At 36.5% G+C, this 17,831-nt stretch overlaps 1 protein-coding gene across 27 annotated transcripts in view; it reads left to right on the plus strand.

Annotated features, from left to right (window-relative positions):
• Positions 1-17,831, plus strand: part of LOC117409284 (receptor-type tyrosine-protein phosphatase delta) — a 696,619-nt gene that overhangs the window by 616,072 nt on the left and 62,716 nt on the right. For 8 of the 27 annotated variants that reach the window (XM_059001224.1, XM_059001244.1, XM_059001233.1 and 5 more), the window contains 11 exons: positions 94-238; positions 2,250-2,555; positions 3,352-3,545; positions 5,235-5,261; positions 6,489-6,606; positions 7,163-7,750; positions 8,103-8,203; positions 10,120-10,376; positions 11,066-11,156; positions 13,308-13,517; positions 15,243-15,403. In XM_059001224.1, coding sequence (XP_058857207.1) covers positions 94-238; positions 2,250-2,555; positions 3,352-3,545; positions 5,235-5,261; positions 6,489-6,606; positions 7,163-7,750; positions 8,103-8,203; positions 10,120-10,376; positions 11,066-11,156; positions 13,308-13,517; positions 15,243-15,403 — 2,198 coding nt within the window. Of the gene's footprint in view, positions 1-93; positions 239-2,249; positions 2,556-3,351; positions 3,546-5,234; positions 5,262-6,488; positions 6,607-7,162; positions 7,751-8,102; positions 8,204-10,119; positions 10,377-11,065; positions 11,157-13,307; positions 13,518-15,242; positions 15,404-16,816; positions 16,829-17,481; positions 17,533-17,831 lie in introns of all 27 variants that reach the window. The other 19 variants (XM_059001251.1, XM_059001285.1, XM_059001265.1 and 16 more) reach the window with 9 other exon arrangements.

The following is a 17,831-nucleotide window of genomic DNA, read 5'->3' on the forward strand; positions in this document are numbered from 1 at the left end:
GGCAGTTTATCCATTCCAAATTTCACCACAAGCTTGACAAGACACACCTGAATGTTTTCTAAACCTGTATTGTATATTTTCTCTCCTATACAGCAACATGTCACTTTTGAGCCCGACACATCATATCTGTTGCAGGGACTGAAACCCTTTACAAACTACTTCTTCCGTCTGGCTGCCCGCTCCTCGTATGGCCAGGGTGCTGCCACTACTGAGATATCGGCTGAAACCCCACAGACACGTAGGTCTTCTTCTTTGAATGATCATTTATGGCCTCTTGTTCAGTCAATGAGGTTTGCCACAAGCATATGAGATGCTGGAATAAGTAAAAAAAAAAAAAGAGTTGACAAATAAAGGATTCCCTTTCAAAAGATCCTAAAGATACAATTCAGATTACTGATAATCCTAGATGACTAACTGACTTGCATCATAGTCCATTTGGTGTTAAAACCATGGCTAAAAAACACACCTCCAGAAATCCCCTTGGGTACCAGAAAAATATATATGTAAAAAAAGAGTTCTCTACAAAAGGCTTTAGACAAATTAATTATTCTGCCAAGCCTTAATCCGAGGCGTCTTCATTTTTTCTCATTTAAATTGGTGTGAATCTTTTGAAACTGGAATGCTATGACTGATTTGAAACCGAGTTATGAAAACAAGGTTTGGACCTGACTGGCTCCTGAGGATAGGGTTGTTGAAACTCCTTTTAATATAACAAAGATTGTGAGGACATTCCTTGTGTGGGCCTGACTGTACAGTCAACTGATAAGGTTAAAAGGATGGCCAGAAAATGACATTTATATTTGTGGATAAAACTAGGATTTTATTGTTATTTCTAAAACTAATGACAGCAATTCATAACTTTGAAGTGCTGATTTATAGGCATCTTAAGAAAACCAACAAAAGAGTTTAAAACCTTGTCTCTTGGCCTGTCATCAGCTCGGTTATGTACAGTTGTAGGATGCAGTGACTGAGCTTTCTGAGGCAAATAAACATACATAAACCCTTCTTCAATACAGGCCAGATAACTCTACCAGTGATCTGTATTAGCCATCCTGATAATCTGTGCTTGAATTTGAAATTATCTGATATTGTTGTTAAGCCTGTTACATCACAAAGACAACTCAACCACTAACATCCTCACTCAGAACCACAATAAATAAAATGCTGGATATGTAAACAGACCTCTGGTTTATAAAGTTTTTAATCCCAAACAATTGACTCCTTTTGCCAAAAAGGGACATTTATTGATGGATAAGAAAGGACAATGAAAGCAAACAGTTGGGGGCCAATTGTGCAGCCTTTGTGCCTAACCATATTATTGTATCTTGTTAAATCAGAGGTCTGATACAGAAGCAGTCAGTCAACAGGTGGGTACAAGTTACAGTCCAATGATCATCAAGTCTGTCCTGAGCTTGGTAGGTAAACTAAACCCAATATTATTTAGGGCTTTTAAAGAGTTCATATTTAGATGGCCATGCATGCCTCTAGTCAAATAATGCATTTAAATGACCTTTTCTTTTAAAATGTACTGTATAATATATTCAAGCTTTTACTACAGAGCAACAGACTTCGGAAAGGTTGGTAGATCTTGTAACATTTCAAACTGAACAAAGTGTATAACACACTTTCAGCACTAACCTTTATTCTTTTTGATTTGGCAATATTACATACATGTTTCAGCACATTGCTGTACATGCATTCCTTAGACACTACTTAATGGTTTACTTAATGTTATTTATTTTGGTGCTGATCAGCCTATAAGTTAGTTTATGGAAAACATGAGAGCTTCCCTTTGCAGCAATCCCACATAACTCAGGATAATGCATTGTAGAAGAGAGAAAATAAATGGTTAAGCAGCAAAGGTAGGTGTTATATGAAGGTCCCATTTTTAAGACATTGATTCCCTCATAACATATCCTCAGTGTGTGATTTTCATTTATTCATCGGATAATCTAACTCATAAGCCAAGGAGCTGGTCTTGTTTTTGTTACTTTTTGTCATTTGATTTTCAAATACATCATTGACTTTTATTTCATTTAAACACTTGGTCCTATTATTATTATTTTCTTTTCTTTTTTTCTTTTCTGTTTCTTTTTTGTTTGTTTATTTGTTTGTTTGTTTTATACCATCACCCAACCCATTCGCACCCAACCTTTTCTGAACCCTGAAACCAAATAAATGTAATAAATAAATAAATAAATAAATAAATAAATAAATACACCAACCCCCACCCCCCGTAAACCCATTAGAGCCCTCTGCTCCTCCACAAGACATCAAGTGCACTAGCCCCAGCTCCACCAGCATTCTGGTAAGTTGGCTACCACCGCCAGTGGAACTACAGAATGGAATCATTACCAAGTACTCTATCCAGTATGTCGCCATCGAAGGAGAGGACACAAACCCCCATCAAATCTCAGACCTCTCCCCCGAAACCTCCCAGTACCTCTTGGAAGAGTTGGAAAAGTGGACCGAGTATCGAGTGACAGTGAGCGCCCACACAGATGTTGGACCGGGCCCTGAAAGCTTGCCCCAGCTCATCCGCACCGACGAGGATGGTATGTTGGGTCCCGCAGCTCCAGTGGGCAACTAGCAATTTAGGCTAACACACGTCTAACCCTCCCCCTCTCCCAATGCTTTTGCTCGCACTTTATTCCTGCATCACTATCTGTAACAATATCTAAGTGAAAGAACTGACTCCCGCATTAACCCCCAAAGACATCTTTTTTGCTATTGCACTCCAGCAGAGCATATTTTTTTTTATATAAATTTTTATTCAACTTTTTTCCCCCCCCTGCTTAATTTGTGCTGTACATTTTTACTCCTCGACAATATAGTGGGCAACTTTAATTCTAAATTCCAAATGCCTCTTTTTTTCTTCTTGACAATAAACTTGACTTTTTTATGTTGTTGAAACTGAACAAACACTTTGGTAGTGAAAAGGAGAACTCAAGAAGCCATGGACAACCCCCCCCCCCCCCCCACCTGCATTCTTTTTTTTGTCTTCTGCAAACTGTTGTAAAATAAATAATTCACAGCCAAATTCTTAGATCTTTTGGGATGCTTTGCTCACAAAGCATCTTCCTTGGCTTTTTCTTGCATTTTTACCCAGACAGTTGCATTTTTTTATTCCATTTTTTAATCCACTGATCACTTTTTTGATGTCTTTCAAAATGTTAGGTCAGATGTCAGACCTTTTTTGGGGTTGTTTTTTTCTTGCCTTTGTTAAGATATTGATGTCATTCAATATTGTGGGATCTGCCCATTTTTGTTTTTTAGACGACTCTACGGAGTTGGGCAGGAGGGGGTCACTGTAATCTTGACCTTTTGTTTTATCCCATGGTGTTCCTCCAGTTCCCAGCGGTCCCCCTCGTAAAGTCGAGGTGGAGGCTGTCAACTCCACATCAGTTAAAGTCACTTGGCGTTCACCTGTCCCCAACAAGCAGCACGGGCAAATCCGAGGATACCAGGTGCATTATGTGAAGATGGACAATGGAGAGCCAAGAGGACAGCCCATGATAAAGGACATCATGCTTGCTGATGCACAGGTAACTTCCAATTCTGGACTTCTGTATTTTACCAGGAATAGGCATGTTGAGACCATAGCAATAATGTAATACGTTTTAAATAGGGTTTTTGCAAAATGGAAGTGGCAATAATGATTCATGTGCTAATTTTCATTTTCACACTGCACGTGGTCATACAGTAAAATGCAGCCTTGCACATCATTGAAATATAAGTCAGATATAGATTAATCTTGTATAGTGCATCATGATTATAATATTACTATGTAATATACAATTAAAGAAAACCGTTAGTTGGTTGGAATGTCTGAAGTTTAGAGTTAAAGGATTTTCTGTATTCTGTGGGTTGAGCTTTTGCATTAGAATCCAAATGATATTAGATGTTAGATCAACTTTTTTATACACAAAACATGTGTTTTGTTCTTACTGAGGGCTAGCCTGCTTAGATTTCCTGCAACTCCATGCAGTACTTTACCATCCTTCTGTTTACACAATTCTCTTCAATGTATAGGTGTAAACTGTTCTTTTTACACTTTGCCAAAATGTTTCTTTTTGCGCTTTACTCTTATCAGCAGGTGTTCAAATCACCACATATGGTAGAATAAGGATTTTAGATAACAGATCAATTACTTTATGAAAATAGTTTGTTGCATCCTTCATCCACATCATTTATCAAATGATAATTAATTTTTAAAGTGTCTAATACACACTGAACATACCTTAAAGAATGTGAACAAATTAATGTATTGTAAAGTTCAAGACAAAAATAATCAAATGTGCTTCTTATTGATTTTTTTTTTTTTATGTTGGGTTGCATATGACGGGTTTGACAAAAAATGAGAAATACCTGCCCAATACCATGGGCAGTGATGATCTGACGTCTGAAAAGTATTTGCGTAAGATATATGACCATTACTCAGTGATTACTGTCTCTACTGTACAGAGTCATCAGTTCTGAGACTGTTCACTGTGACACATCCCTGCTGGGCATCCATATAATCAGCAACAGGGTTATAGTGACGACAATGCGAGTATGCGCGCACTGATGTCCATACTTCCTTTCTTATGACTTTAGAATGTTGCATATATTCTAGAGATCCAGTTGTATAGTTGTGACAACATTTGCCAATTACCTTCTGTAATGCAAGTCGTAGAGTTGGGCTGTCTGTCTGACCGTCTGTTAGTATTTCACCGTAACATTTGAACAAAGGTAGAGAAGCACTTATCCAATTCTGATATGAATCTGGTGGTATATGGAGGTATGTCATATGCATACAGTAGATCATTGTTACTGATAGCTCTATTTTTAGTATGTATAGCTTTAGCAGGGGTTAACATGGTTGTTTGTACCTTTCTGTCGCAGGTGTTTCCATTTTTTTGTCTAACCCCTGGAAAATAAGTATACAATGAAGCATTAGATGCAAGCGCTGTAGTTTGTACAAGTGCTAGATATTGTCTTTAATGTGCTGTAATCTTACAAGCCATCATTCTAACTTTCATATGTTACTCTTGGTATTTCTTTGAAGCACTTTAAAAATCTCCTAGGAAAATAATTCTGCTGTCTGTTTTCATATTTTGTAGTGACTATTTTAAACATCAGTGTTTTAGTTATTTATTTAATAGAAAATAATCATTGTCGTCTTCTCTCTGTCAGTGCTCCCATATTTAGTTTCCTGTTATTTTTTTCCTCTCTGACACGTTAATCTCAATCAGTGGGAATATGATGATTCTACTGAACATGTGAGTACATTTGGACAGATGCAAGAGTAACACTTGTTTATTTTAAGTGGCTATCTCTGCATGATCTAACCAGTTCGTGATCATTTATGTATTTATCTATTCATGCTCATCTTTGTTGTTTTGTAATGAATTTTGGTTTTGTGAATTTGCATGGTGTTCTAGATCACTGTGCACCAGGGGCTCTGTGGCTTTTGTTTGACATTTCGATTCTGCTGATGACAATGGCTGTAACTAACATTTTGAGAATAGGTCTGAAGCATGACCGATCAGATACATTTTGTGGCAAATAGGATTTCTTTTTTTTCAGCAGATTTCAGCAGACCCAGATTATTTGAACCTGCTGGTGATACAATGTAGTTTGTAAAACCTGTACATTAGTCACTGTTGCTGCATCCTGCTCTCAATGCATTCTTGCACTTTCCTTTTAAACATACTTGGAATGTTTTAATTAAACTCATTTTACTTTCCGCCACCTGTCCTGGATGGCTAAATTGGATGCTCTGTCAGTCTAAATATCACACATCTATGCGTTAATGTGTCTATTAAAGAACCCACCTGTATCCGACTGTGATTTAAGTGAAAAATAGCTGCCGTTTGTTCCCCAGGTGATTGAAAGTATCAAATCATATTGTGATTTAAAAATAAATTGCTGTTTTAACTAGAGTGCAGGATGTAAACAAAAGTAATAAATGAGGTTTAAAAAATACTTAATCTTTATTTGTGAAATATGAATTTTAGAAATTAAGACATTTCAGTTTTCTTTAATCCCCAATGTGGTTATACTGGGTTTTATATACAGGGTACAAATGCAGGACCTAGAAAACAGTAGATTGTTTCAACCTAATGTTGTGTGTGATTGATTATCACTTGGTAGTGCCACATTGATAATAAGATGCAGAGGTCTATTTTAATGATCTTATCAGTGGCCGATCTATATTCTGCTTCCCTTTAGGTCTGTATTAATCATGCTGGCAATATTATTGCCCCCCCCCCCCCCCCTTCTTAATATTATTGAAAAAAAATTAAAAATAAAATAACAAAACACTAGGAAGAAGAAAAATAAGAGAGATATTATGAAAAGGATCTCATTTTCTAAGATTAAAAAAAACTCCCCTTACACTAAATGTTAAATGCTATCAGTGTCCATTTGCTACATTTTTAAGTTACAATACACTTTAAAAAATGAAATAATTTGGCTCAGACGTGTGTGTTTTCTTGTGTCTTCAGGTGATGGTAATTTCTGGTCTCCAGCCTGAAATGACGTACTCTGTCACTGTGACAGCTTACACAACTAAAGGAGATGGAGCTCGCAGCAAGCCCAAGCTGGTGTCAACAACTGGTGCAGGTAGAGCATTTTCTTCTTTTTTTTAAACCGTGAAACACAGTTTAACAGAAGGAAGTGCAGCTGATGCGTTTACTGACATAAAGACCTTTCTGTGATTCAGTATGAATTCCAATTCACTCCAGACTGAAGGGACAAAATGAGACTTATTGAACTGAAACAGAGGTGGCTGGGACACAGCAATCATTATATATATATATATATATATATATATATATATATATATATATATATATATATATATATATATATATATATATATATAATGGTTGGTGTTCTTTTTATTTTTATTATAAGAGTTGGCTTCAGGTGATTAAAAAGAGTTGAAAATGTAGTCAAATGTAGTTAACATTTAATTAAAAAATAAAACAGATTTTTCATGTGAAAATGTGTTATGTTTCAGAACCCAAGACAAAACAATACATAAATATACAGCTGGTTTCACAGACACAATAAGCACTTATCTAAAGCTACTTGTTCTAATGTTAGGTAGTCCAAGATGTGTGTTAAACAGTGCATTAAATAATGTAATTATCTTGTGTTTATCTGTGTGTTTCAGTTCCAGGAAGGCCCAGACTCTTAGTTAGCCCCACCCAGATGGGGACAGCTCTAATTCAGTGGCACCCACCAGTTGAGACCTTTGGGCCTGTGCAAGGTTACCGTCTCAAATATGGCCGCAAGGACACTGACCTCCTAACCATACTAGAATTTTCTGAAAAGGAAGACCACTTCACCGTCACAGACATCCACAAAGGGGCCTCCTATGTCTTCTGTCTTTCCGCCAGGAACAAAGTTGGCTATGGGGAAGAGATAGTGAAGGAGATCTCGCTTCCTGAAGATGTGCCGAGTGGCTTCCCGCAAAACATTGTTGCTGACAGCCCAACTTCGACCACTTTCCAGCTTAGCTGGCAGCCTCCGGTGCTGTCTGAGCAAAACGGTGTCATTGTCAAATATACCGTGCTATACAAAGATATTAACAGCCCCAACAACCCGTCCGAACTCATTGTCATGCCTCCGGAAACCACCGTAAAAATCAATGGTTTAAAAGCAGACGCAACGTACGATATAAAAATACGCGCATATACCAGCAAAGGGGCTGGCCCTTATAGCCCAAGTGTCCAGTTCAGGACACAGCCACTGGATCAAGGTAGGATCTCTCCCCAACTGCCCCCTCTCAGAAAGAGAACGCGAGGGGAATCAGATTATATATTCTGAATCTTTACAAAATTTTCATAGGTAACCTTTTCCTATGCATACACGCAACAATAAGTTACAGGTATAGTACTAAAGCTAACAATTTATCCCACTGTCTGGTCATATCAGTAATTCTATGCAAGGGGTGCAGCTTCCAAAGGTAAGGCAGAAACATAGTTAGAAGGTACCGTAACAGAACTTAAAGGCTGAAGTTACTGGTTGATTGCCAGGTAAGAAACTTGATTTCTATTCATCTGAAATTGTAACCCTGTTGTCTAAATCATTTGCACTGCCTTTTCTTTTAGCAGTGTTTGCAAAAAATTTTCATGTGAAAGCCGCAATGAAGACATCAGTGCTGCTAACCTGGGAGATTCCAGAAAGCTATAACCCTGCCCAACCTTTCACAGTAAGTGGCTTCGCCCTCAGGTCTTAAACAGTGAGCTGTATAATATAATTCATTCAAACACAGTGATAAATCTTAACTGCAAATTGGTCTCAGCAGGTTGCTGACAGGTATAAAAGTATTTTCTTTAGGTAACTTTTTTGTGATTTAAAACACCCCATTTGCAGTTCCTTTTTAGGACAGCACAGCACACCGTACACATACTACCTGGAAAACATTTTTGAGGGAAATATTTCAACATATTTTATCTAAATGAAGAAAATCCATCCATTATATTCAAGTTCCTTGCAGGAATAGGATTGTAAAACATTTGTCATCAAACCATGTACCATCAACAGAACAGCTACTGTAGAAAGCCACTGCTAATGTGAAGCTTATATAAACAGATATAAAAAAGAGGTGTATGACAGGATAGCGCTGTGGCCCAAGATGTTACCTGCAGGAATTAGAGACTCAGAGACAGAAGCTGCAGTGAAGCGCTGCTGCACACATTTATTACACAAACATAAAACATGGTAACAAATAAACTAGCAAGAGGGCCAAAATAACAGATTTAAACAAAACAGTACTGTACCCAAACACTGCTGTCAGGCTGGGCATTCACCTTCACTGAACAGTTGCAAACAAAACACGGTTTCACACACCTAACTCCCTCCTTCCAGACAAAGGATTTATCCTCCCTTTTACACATGTGGACATTCTCCAATTAGCACTGAATTACCTAATTGGAGGATGGCCACACCTGTGATTGTTGTCAGAGACAGAATTAACCCCATACTTGCCACCCTTACATTCCCACATACACTATTTACACAAGTAGGGCTTTTGCCCTGGCACACAGTGTTTCTTATTCGTATGGTAATGTTCTTTCAGAAAAAAAGGATAACAATTGTGAGTGAAATGCTTTGAGCATCAAGCTAACTATTTTATCAAAGTATTTTAATTAGTTTTTGTTTTAGTTTGGGTTTTGTTTACTTTTTTTAGTTGGATCAGATACTTCTTGTAAACGGTGTGGTCAAGTCGTTAAAGAAAAAGGCTTGTAACCAGAAGGTTACTTAACCTCCTTGTGCTCCGTCTTTCGGGTGAGATGTAATTGTAAGTGACTCTGCAGCTGATGCATTGTTCACACACCCTAGTCTCTGTAAGTCGCCTTGGATAAAGGCGTCTGCTAAATAAACAAATAATAATAATAATAATAATAATAATAATAATAATAATAATAATAATAATAATAATAATAATAATAATAATAAAAGCTTTTCAGTCATGCCCTAGGTTATAAAGCAACAGACCATTTTTTCACCTCAGGGATTTTTTTAAGGACTTGAACGTATATATCTATCTAACATTAAACTTTTGCCTTCAAATTTTGTGTAGCAAGTGGTAATGATGTGCCAAATGTCCAAAGGGCCAGGCTTTTAAAACGTTTAAGACTAGCTCCAAAGAGATTTGTTTACAACCTTTTTTTCTTTACAATTGAGTTTGCTCTTGCTTCCTATCTTCACAAGGCTGTTCATTACAGCAGACAAAAGGAAATCTTGAGCAGACAGGGGATTGTTATTCCTTTTCATTGCATTAAAATAGATAGTTATAGAAAAACTGTAATTATGTCAGATAAATTACTTTAAAATATGAATAACAATGGGTTATATAACTGGCCCTCTGGTCCATATGTGGGGGCTACTTTCTGATTTGAAGTAAATAGTATCTGTGGTTCAAAGGTGGCCAAATTGATCTAAAAGCTCCTTACTGAAAAACTGGATGAGTTCAATTTTTGAAAACATGATTACAAAATATGTTATTTTTTTAATTATAAGAAACCCTAATTAAAAATAACTAAATATTCACTTCAGAGTCCAGAGTTTATGAAGTCTAGGTATTCCATAGTATCACCCTTAATCAATGTTGACCTTTTATAGATTCTCTATGACAATGGACAAAGTGTTGAGGTGGATGGGAATGTCACACAAAAACTGATCACCAACCTTCAGCCGGGTACCCAATACTCCTTCTTGCTGACGAATCGAGGGAACAGTGCCGGTGGACTCCAGCACCGTGTTACAACCATGACTGCACCGGACGTACTACGCACTAAACCCTACTTCATAGGGAAAACCAACACGGATGGGATGTTAACTGTTGAACTTCCTGCTGTGCAAACAACAGAGAAAGTAAAGTGAGTATTGATCCCAGCATTCCAAAGTTATCATCTTGACAAAAAGGAAAGTAATTAGAACAGAGGTGGGGTAGAGTATGTTATTATACATTGTGTTGAACTGGCACTAAGCAACTCTGCAGGTGAGTGCAAGGATCTGTAACTCAAGTTTGTTTTTGGTTTTTTACCTGTCTGCTACAGCATGTAACTGTCCTTCCTATCATAACACATTAATTGGTGCTCAACTTTCCAGCAGTTTTAATAGAGGAAAGAAGCAAGACACACCTGAACCACTATCTTTGTACATCCTACTAAATGAAAATCTTTTTAATTTCAGATCACATCTAAGCGTCTTATTAGCTCAGCAGGCCCAGGTGACGTTTGACAGTCAGCTTAAATTAACTGCCCGTGCTTAGAAAATAAGTATGCAATGATTTTATAGAAAAAGAACACAGTAAAATGTCTCTGTTATATATAGCATTTTAGTTTTTCTTTATTGCTTTTATCACAGATACAAAAATAAATGGAATGCTAATACAAGACTATCCAGACTCCTTGCAGTGCTCAGAACAGTGGAACATATTTTCATGTGGATTGTGCATCTTTAATTCATACCCAGGAAGTCTCTGAGGATGACTGTTGTTTAGTCTGATGTCACACTGCCTGTGCTATTGTGACTTTATTCTCAAAAGCTGCCATTTTCTTTACAGAGCATACTATATAGTGGTGGTGCCTTTGAAGAAACAACGTGGAAAGTTTATCAAGCCATGGGTCAGTCCAGATGAGATGAATCTGGAGGAGGTATGTGTGTAACCACCACTTAATGTCATGCTTCATAACCAAATGTAAATTAATCTATCAACACATGCCTGTATGGGCACGTTTCCTCTAGTGTCCTGACAGGGGATGTGCTTGTGTATATTTCCATATTACAGAGGGGCCAATTAAAAAGGAAAGACTTTAATAAGGTATGTATGTATCCCTCACTCTGTCATTTGAACACGTGCCAAGTTGGTTTACGTTTTACTTAAGCACCAATCGAAATCAACAGTATTTTATGATGTACCTGACATCCCCCAGACAGTTTTTCAAGAGCACAATTGAAGCTTGATTTCAGACATAACAAACAATAAATATATTCCTCGTCAATAAGTCCAAAAGGGGGGGGGGGGGAGGGGGGGGGGTTAGCATGATAAAATACCAGTTACAAACAGAAAACATGTTTTAAATGGATCACTCTGTATTTGCTTTGCTATAGATGTATCCATCCATCACGTTCAACACCCAATTATAAGATAGACAGTATACTTTATTTTAATTAAAATTATACAAACATTTTGACAAGCTTTGTCAATGTTTTTGTAAGTTATAACATAAACTCCATTTACAGAAACTTCTTGTCAAAACATGTTTAGTACAAAATTATATGTATTCATTCTTTGTATATCATGCGTTGGTTTGTGAATGCAGTTTAAGAACAGAAATCCTCAATCAGAAGAATACATGTGATTCCCTGTTATGTTTTCAGCTTGCATTGCTGATGTTTTTCATTTATTTCCAGTGAGACTATCTGCATTTATATGCATTTACCAGAACATATTCTTAAGCACAGAATATCCATATTAACAGGGTATTAATCTTGTTTAAATATTAACAAGTGTGTAAGTTCTTGTTTTATGTTACAATGACATATATTATTATGAGAACAGATACGTTGAAGAGAACTGAAATTTACTTTTTTTCCACTTTGTACAGTTTCTCTGATTATTATCTTTGGCTGAATCACTTTTTATGTTTAAATGGTCACCAACATGGTCAGCATGGGAGCAGTCATAGATGAGTCATACAATTTATATATATATATATATATATATATATATATATATATATATATATATATATATATATATATGCAGCTTCAAATGCATTGATCTGTGTAATAGTTTAATAAAGAATATTAGTCTCAAAAGATAACTTCTGTTGAATGAATTATAAAGTTAGTGGTCACAGGTCTAGCTTTAGGGTTTTTTGTTTTTTTTTACGAAGAGGAATACACAGCAATGGTGATTTACAAGCCTGGGTCGTGTCACAGCATGAGTGATTATCAGGCATTACTCTTCATACTCAATTTACTTAAAAGAAAATATCTGCACTCTTACCTGTAAGAGTTTCTGAAAACTTAGTGGGTATAGCAAATACCCATTAAGCAATAGATCAGTCGCTTTTTTGCTTAAGCAAAGGACCAGTCCCTACTGCTGCAGAGAGAAGCCTTTGTGTTCATAAACTTTGCCATTATCATAACTGATGTAGGTCAGGAATTGTTTTCTGTGAAGTTGTAACCCAGGACTTTGGAGAGATAGTGTCTCACACAGATTTACCCCTGATACACTTTTAAAGATGGGGCAGGTTTGCTACCAAGGAATGTGTGAATTGGATATCAACCTTGTTGTTATTTTCTCTGTTCTCAACAAAGGGAACCTTTATTTTATGATAGCAACATAGTACTCTGGAGAGCTAGAACAATAATTTCCACCCAGGTCTATTAATTATATAGTTTATTAATTTATCTACATGCTGTATCAATACAATTTATACCTGTTCAGCTACAGTACAAACCCATGTTGTACACAGAGATTGTTGTGGCTGAAAGCAATTTTTTTATTTTTTTTAATCTGCAGGAAAGCCCTTCAGATGAAAAGACACAATTTCCTGACTCTCCTGGGGGGGCAGTTTACTAAATTAAAATAGGAGAACACTTAATAGAAAATGTGAAACTGATATGGCAGGCAGAATTTTAAAACAAAAAGCATTTCAGTCAATTGTAGCATGTAGATTCCATTGTTATAGGATTGTATAGTAAATAACCAGGGGTGCTAGATTTAGTTTTACTCTCTGTGTGTTTTACTCAGTACTCTGTAACATGTGTGACCCTGTGTGTAATTTTCTCCTTAGCTACTCAAAGAGATTAACAGAACAAGCAGAAGCCTCCGGCTCAGGAGGCAAGCAGAGCCCAGATCCTACATTGCTGCCTACTTCAAAGAGCTCCCCACTGAGTTCACTCTCGGAGACCAGAAGGTCTATGGTGACTTTGAAAACAAGCCGCTCCAAAATGGTCAAGAATATATCTTCTTTGTTTTGGCTGTTCTGGAGATCTCTGATAATGTAAGTTTTATCACTTGTAGCTTGTGCATGTTTTCTAACAATAGTTTAATCTCAAACAAGAGTGAATTTAGAATTAGAGGTGCCACTGAGCAAGTTATTCTAATGTCTTTGATAGTATTAGAAACTGCTTGTTAGATTAAAAGACCAAGCCTAGTAAGAGAGCCCTGCGGTCAAATCTGCCACTTATTTTAGTCCATTTAAAAACAATTAACTCTGGAACCAAATCCAATATAGAGTGCTGACAAGAAAAAAGTAATTTCTATAAGCCCGGTTTGAAATATATGCCTAATCAGAGGTATACTTAGATATCTCACACTGTTTTAATTGGAAAAGATTTCTGAGTATCTTATCTGAGACATTTACGCGTGTCAGAGGATAATAGATTAATGATTTGGTAAATTTTGAGGGGTATTCCAAAGCTGTGGATTTATCATTTGCATCAATTCTTTGCCCAGTACTCATTATAGTAGGTTGAATGCCTGCAGGAAACATGTTCCCTACTTATTAAATAAACCTATAAAAGGTATATTGAGAGATGAAAATAATTGCCACCGTATCAAACCATGAAGACAATACTCTTTAAATGCTCCTTTTGACATTTTTAAATGGTTACTCTACATACAATTGTTTGTATTGCTTCAAAAAGGAGCCCCATGGTGTGTTGCTGGTGAAATATGGTCTTTTTTTTTTAGTTGAGGAATTATATAAGGGTTCTGTAATGCCCACAAAAGCAGAATTTACATCTTGAAAACCTATTTTGAGTCATATGGCAGTTGGTTACCAAAGTTTAATCATATACTATAACCATAAAGAAAAAGAAAGATTTCCGATAATGTTAACCTCAACGGATGCTGAGACGCATGCCTTCTTAATCTGCCACAACACATATTAACCCATCTCTCTTTTTGCAGTTCAGCAGCATATAGACATGCTAACACGAGGCACATCTGGTCAGCATGTCATGTCAGTTTTGGCATCCTTGATTTTTATATTCTATGTAGCTAGAACATCTGACAGTGTTTGTCTTGTGCAGCTCAGGCCAACCTCAGAGGTTTGTGAACGCTGACTTTTTGTGCTGCCTACCACAGATTATTGAAGATCCTGTTTAAAGATTTTTAATGATTCCTGCTCATTTCACAACTTTTTCAGGAATATTTTGGTCTTGATACAAGTGGATTATTATATTAGTATGTATTGCTAAGCAGTAGTTTCAGCCAGTGGCCTTACAGTTGTAATGTTATGTCCTAAGGGACAGAATTAAAAAAAATTGACACATTTTTTTTTCTCAAAGGGATTGAATAATGTTTGAACTCTTAAAATAATGTGTACACCCTTTTGAAAGACAAAGTCCTTATTGACAGCAAAGAAAGCATGGTAATCAGGTTTCCTTGAATCAGAGTATCGGGTTCAAACTTGGTGCTGAGACCTGGCTACTTTTTAATTGGTCCTCAGTATAGATCCTATGAGGCTGTCACAGCCACTCATTTGAGCTCTATGAAATATTGAACAGTGTTTCGTATGAATAGAATGTGTAGTGTGCTTGTGCTTTAGATGCATGCACCATTTATTGACTATAAAAGGCAATATAAGAAAATGTACAATTAATATGACTTTGATGTGTTTATGGTTATTTTTTTCTTTCCCCAGTTATGGTGTCATCCGTGGACCTTGTGTGCACCTCCACCATTGTGCATGTGTTTTATTTTTTAACTTTTTTTATTTCAGACAATGTACTCTACTAGCCCATATTCAGATCCAGTAGTGTCTGCTGACATTGATCCCCAGCCCATCATCGATGAGGAGGAAGGATTGATCTGGGTGGTGGGGCCAGTGCTTGCTGTCGTGTTCATTATCTGCATTGTCATTGCCATCCTCCTCTACAAGAGGTAAGGGAATAGGACAGAGCTGCTGGAGATAACCTCTTTATCCAACTTTAGCAAGCAGCTGTTGTCAAAGCTCATTTATGTCTTCTCATCAGAGATTTTGCCACTTTGCAATATGCTGTATGACACGACTAGGAATACATAATCAAAAAGCCCTGGGCCTCTTGTAGATCAAGAAAAAAAAAAAAAAGAACTGTAAAGAGATCCCACGGCAATAGTTTCCCGAGGTCTTCTTGAGTACCTTGATCTCAGATCTATAACTCTTTAACCAGCCTTTAAGCAGGACAACATTATTGTAAAATAAAATTACCACCGCGGCACATGTTCTGAAATTGAGCGCTACTGTTTTAATGGGTGAAGTTTGGAGAGCAGAAACAAAAGAAGTGCAGGTTTATTTATTTATTTATATTAAAGAGCGATGAGTACATTTTAAATTTAATAGTAATTTATGCATACATGGATCTGGTAATCTGGCAATAAATGTATGAGGGCTTGCAATTTGCATTACATTAGAGAGCAATGCAGCATTTTTTGTTATTTTCTGCACTTAGAGTTGGATTTATGCCATACCTTGTTTGTGAACATATCATAATGTTGCCACTAGAACTTCCGAGACCATCACAAATTGCAACCAGATGCAGTATGCACATGTATGTATGATTATTTAATGCATTTGGATGGAATGTTTTTTTTGTTGTTGTTGTTGTTTAGGAAATCGATAAAGTATACAAAATAATTAAACTCTTATCATCTTCCTCTTATATGCATATGGGGACCACATTAAATAGTTGCAGAATTGTATTTCCTACATAATTTACTTTCAGACTTAAATTATTTTTGGAATTATGCCTATGTTTTTCATGTAGACAGACAGATAGGCCGTAATAATGTATTTATCCTTATTAAAGGCAGTTCTTACATCCACAGCTTCATGTGAAAAAAGTGTGTTATTTTAGTTTGTTCCTTTTTCATTCTGTGTTCTGCTACCAGCTCCACCATAAAACATTTCATGCATAAAGTCAATCAAATCAGTGAATATCCTGTTCAAAAAAAACTCCTGCTGGATTTAGTTGGCATCAAATTATACTTCCCTCAACCACCCCCTCAGGCTATCAAATTGAGAATAGTGCTGTTTTGCAGATAGCAAGGAGAAAAAAATATGACATGTAAACTGAAATTATTTCTGTAGTGATCACGCAGGGTTGTCATTTTAGCATCACCCTGTCCCCTCCATTATAGCCTGATTAGAACACATTATCTGTTTTAGTGAGCTCTCACTCTCTAATTTGCTGTTAGGATACATGTCCCTAGCAATACAGCTGTGACTGAAATATACTGTTGTCATGGTTACTGTTCTTTTGCTTTGGCCTTCTAATGCCTCGCCTTCTTTCTTTATGCTGCGTCTAAATGGAACAGCAAACCCGACAGGTAAGGAAAAAGATTAAGGATATGGAGCTTTATGTATTTATTTATTTATTTATTTATTTTTTTCAAAAGGGACATGACAGGTTGTTGTTTGACTTTCACAGAAGTTATAGTTCAGTTAAACTTGTGCTTCTTTTGGTGCTGGTTGTACTGTATGTCTTTAATAATGATGTATTAGAAAAACTTAAATCATAAGATTTGGTGCTGTGAGTGTAATGTTGTGTTTCTGAGAGCTAACCGCTATTGGAACACAGTGACTATTACCTCTATGTCGCCGCAAGTCATGTAATTATCACTATGATTGTTTACACACAGTTTGATTCTTGGTAATCATTTACTGTGCTTCCATCAGCCATTGCACACAATTATTGTTACCAACAGTAGTTAGTGACCTGTCTAAAATGTACTGCCCTGGGTATGTTCCCACACCTATTTAATGCCGATTTTCTCAATGTCAGATATATTTCAACCTCACTAAAAGCTCAGTGCAGGGCATGTCTTTACTCCAAACAGCAAATTATATTTAAAAATAAAATGCATGCATTTCCTTTAGACAATTAATGCAATCCCTTGATACTATGACTTTCTGTACAGCTGGCTTCAACTTTTTAGTGCTGATATATCAACATTTAGATATATCTAAATTTTCTCAACAGTATGACATCACAATCAAATTTACTGACTGGCAGGGAACAATCAGTCTACCGGTACTGTACTTCTTTTACACATTTACATGGCCTTCACAACTTAAAATCAAAACATTTCACGTTTCTTTTTTAAATTTTGATCAAGAGTACATGCACAAAGCAACCCTGCCTTGGCTTTTAATCTCATGATGAGAATGCAATGAATCACTTCTTTGAGCCATCTTTTCAGTATTGAGGAGGCCCCCATTTGGCTGGGAAAATACAATTTGAGATACCCCATAATTAGCTCTAAGTTCTACATTTACAGACTTGATACAATTGTGTTGCTTGTCATGTATTCCATTCATTGTCATGTGTGT

Source organism: Acipenser ruthenus, chromosome 2 (assembly GCF_902713425.1).
Source record: "Acipenser ruthenus chromosome 2, fAciRut3.2 maternal haplotype, whole genome shotgun sequence".
Lineage (NCBI taxonomy): Eukaryota > Metazoa > Chordata > Actinopteri > Acipenseriformes > Acipenseridae > Acipenser > Acipenser ruthenus.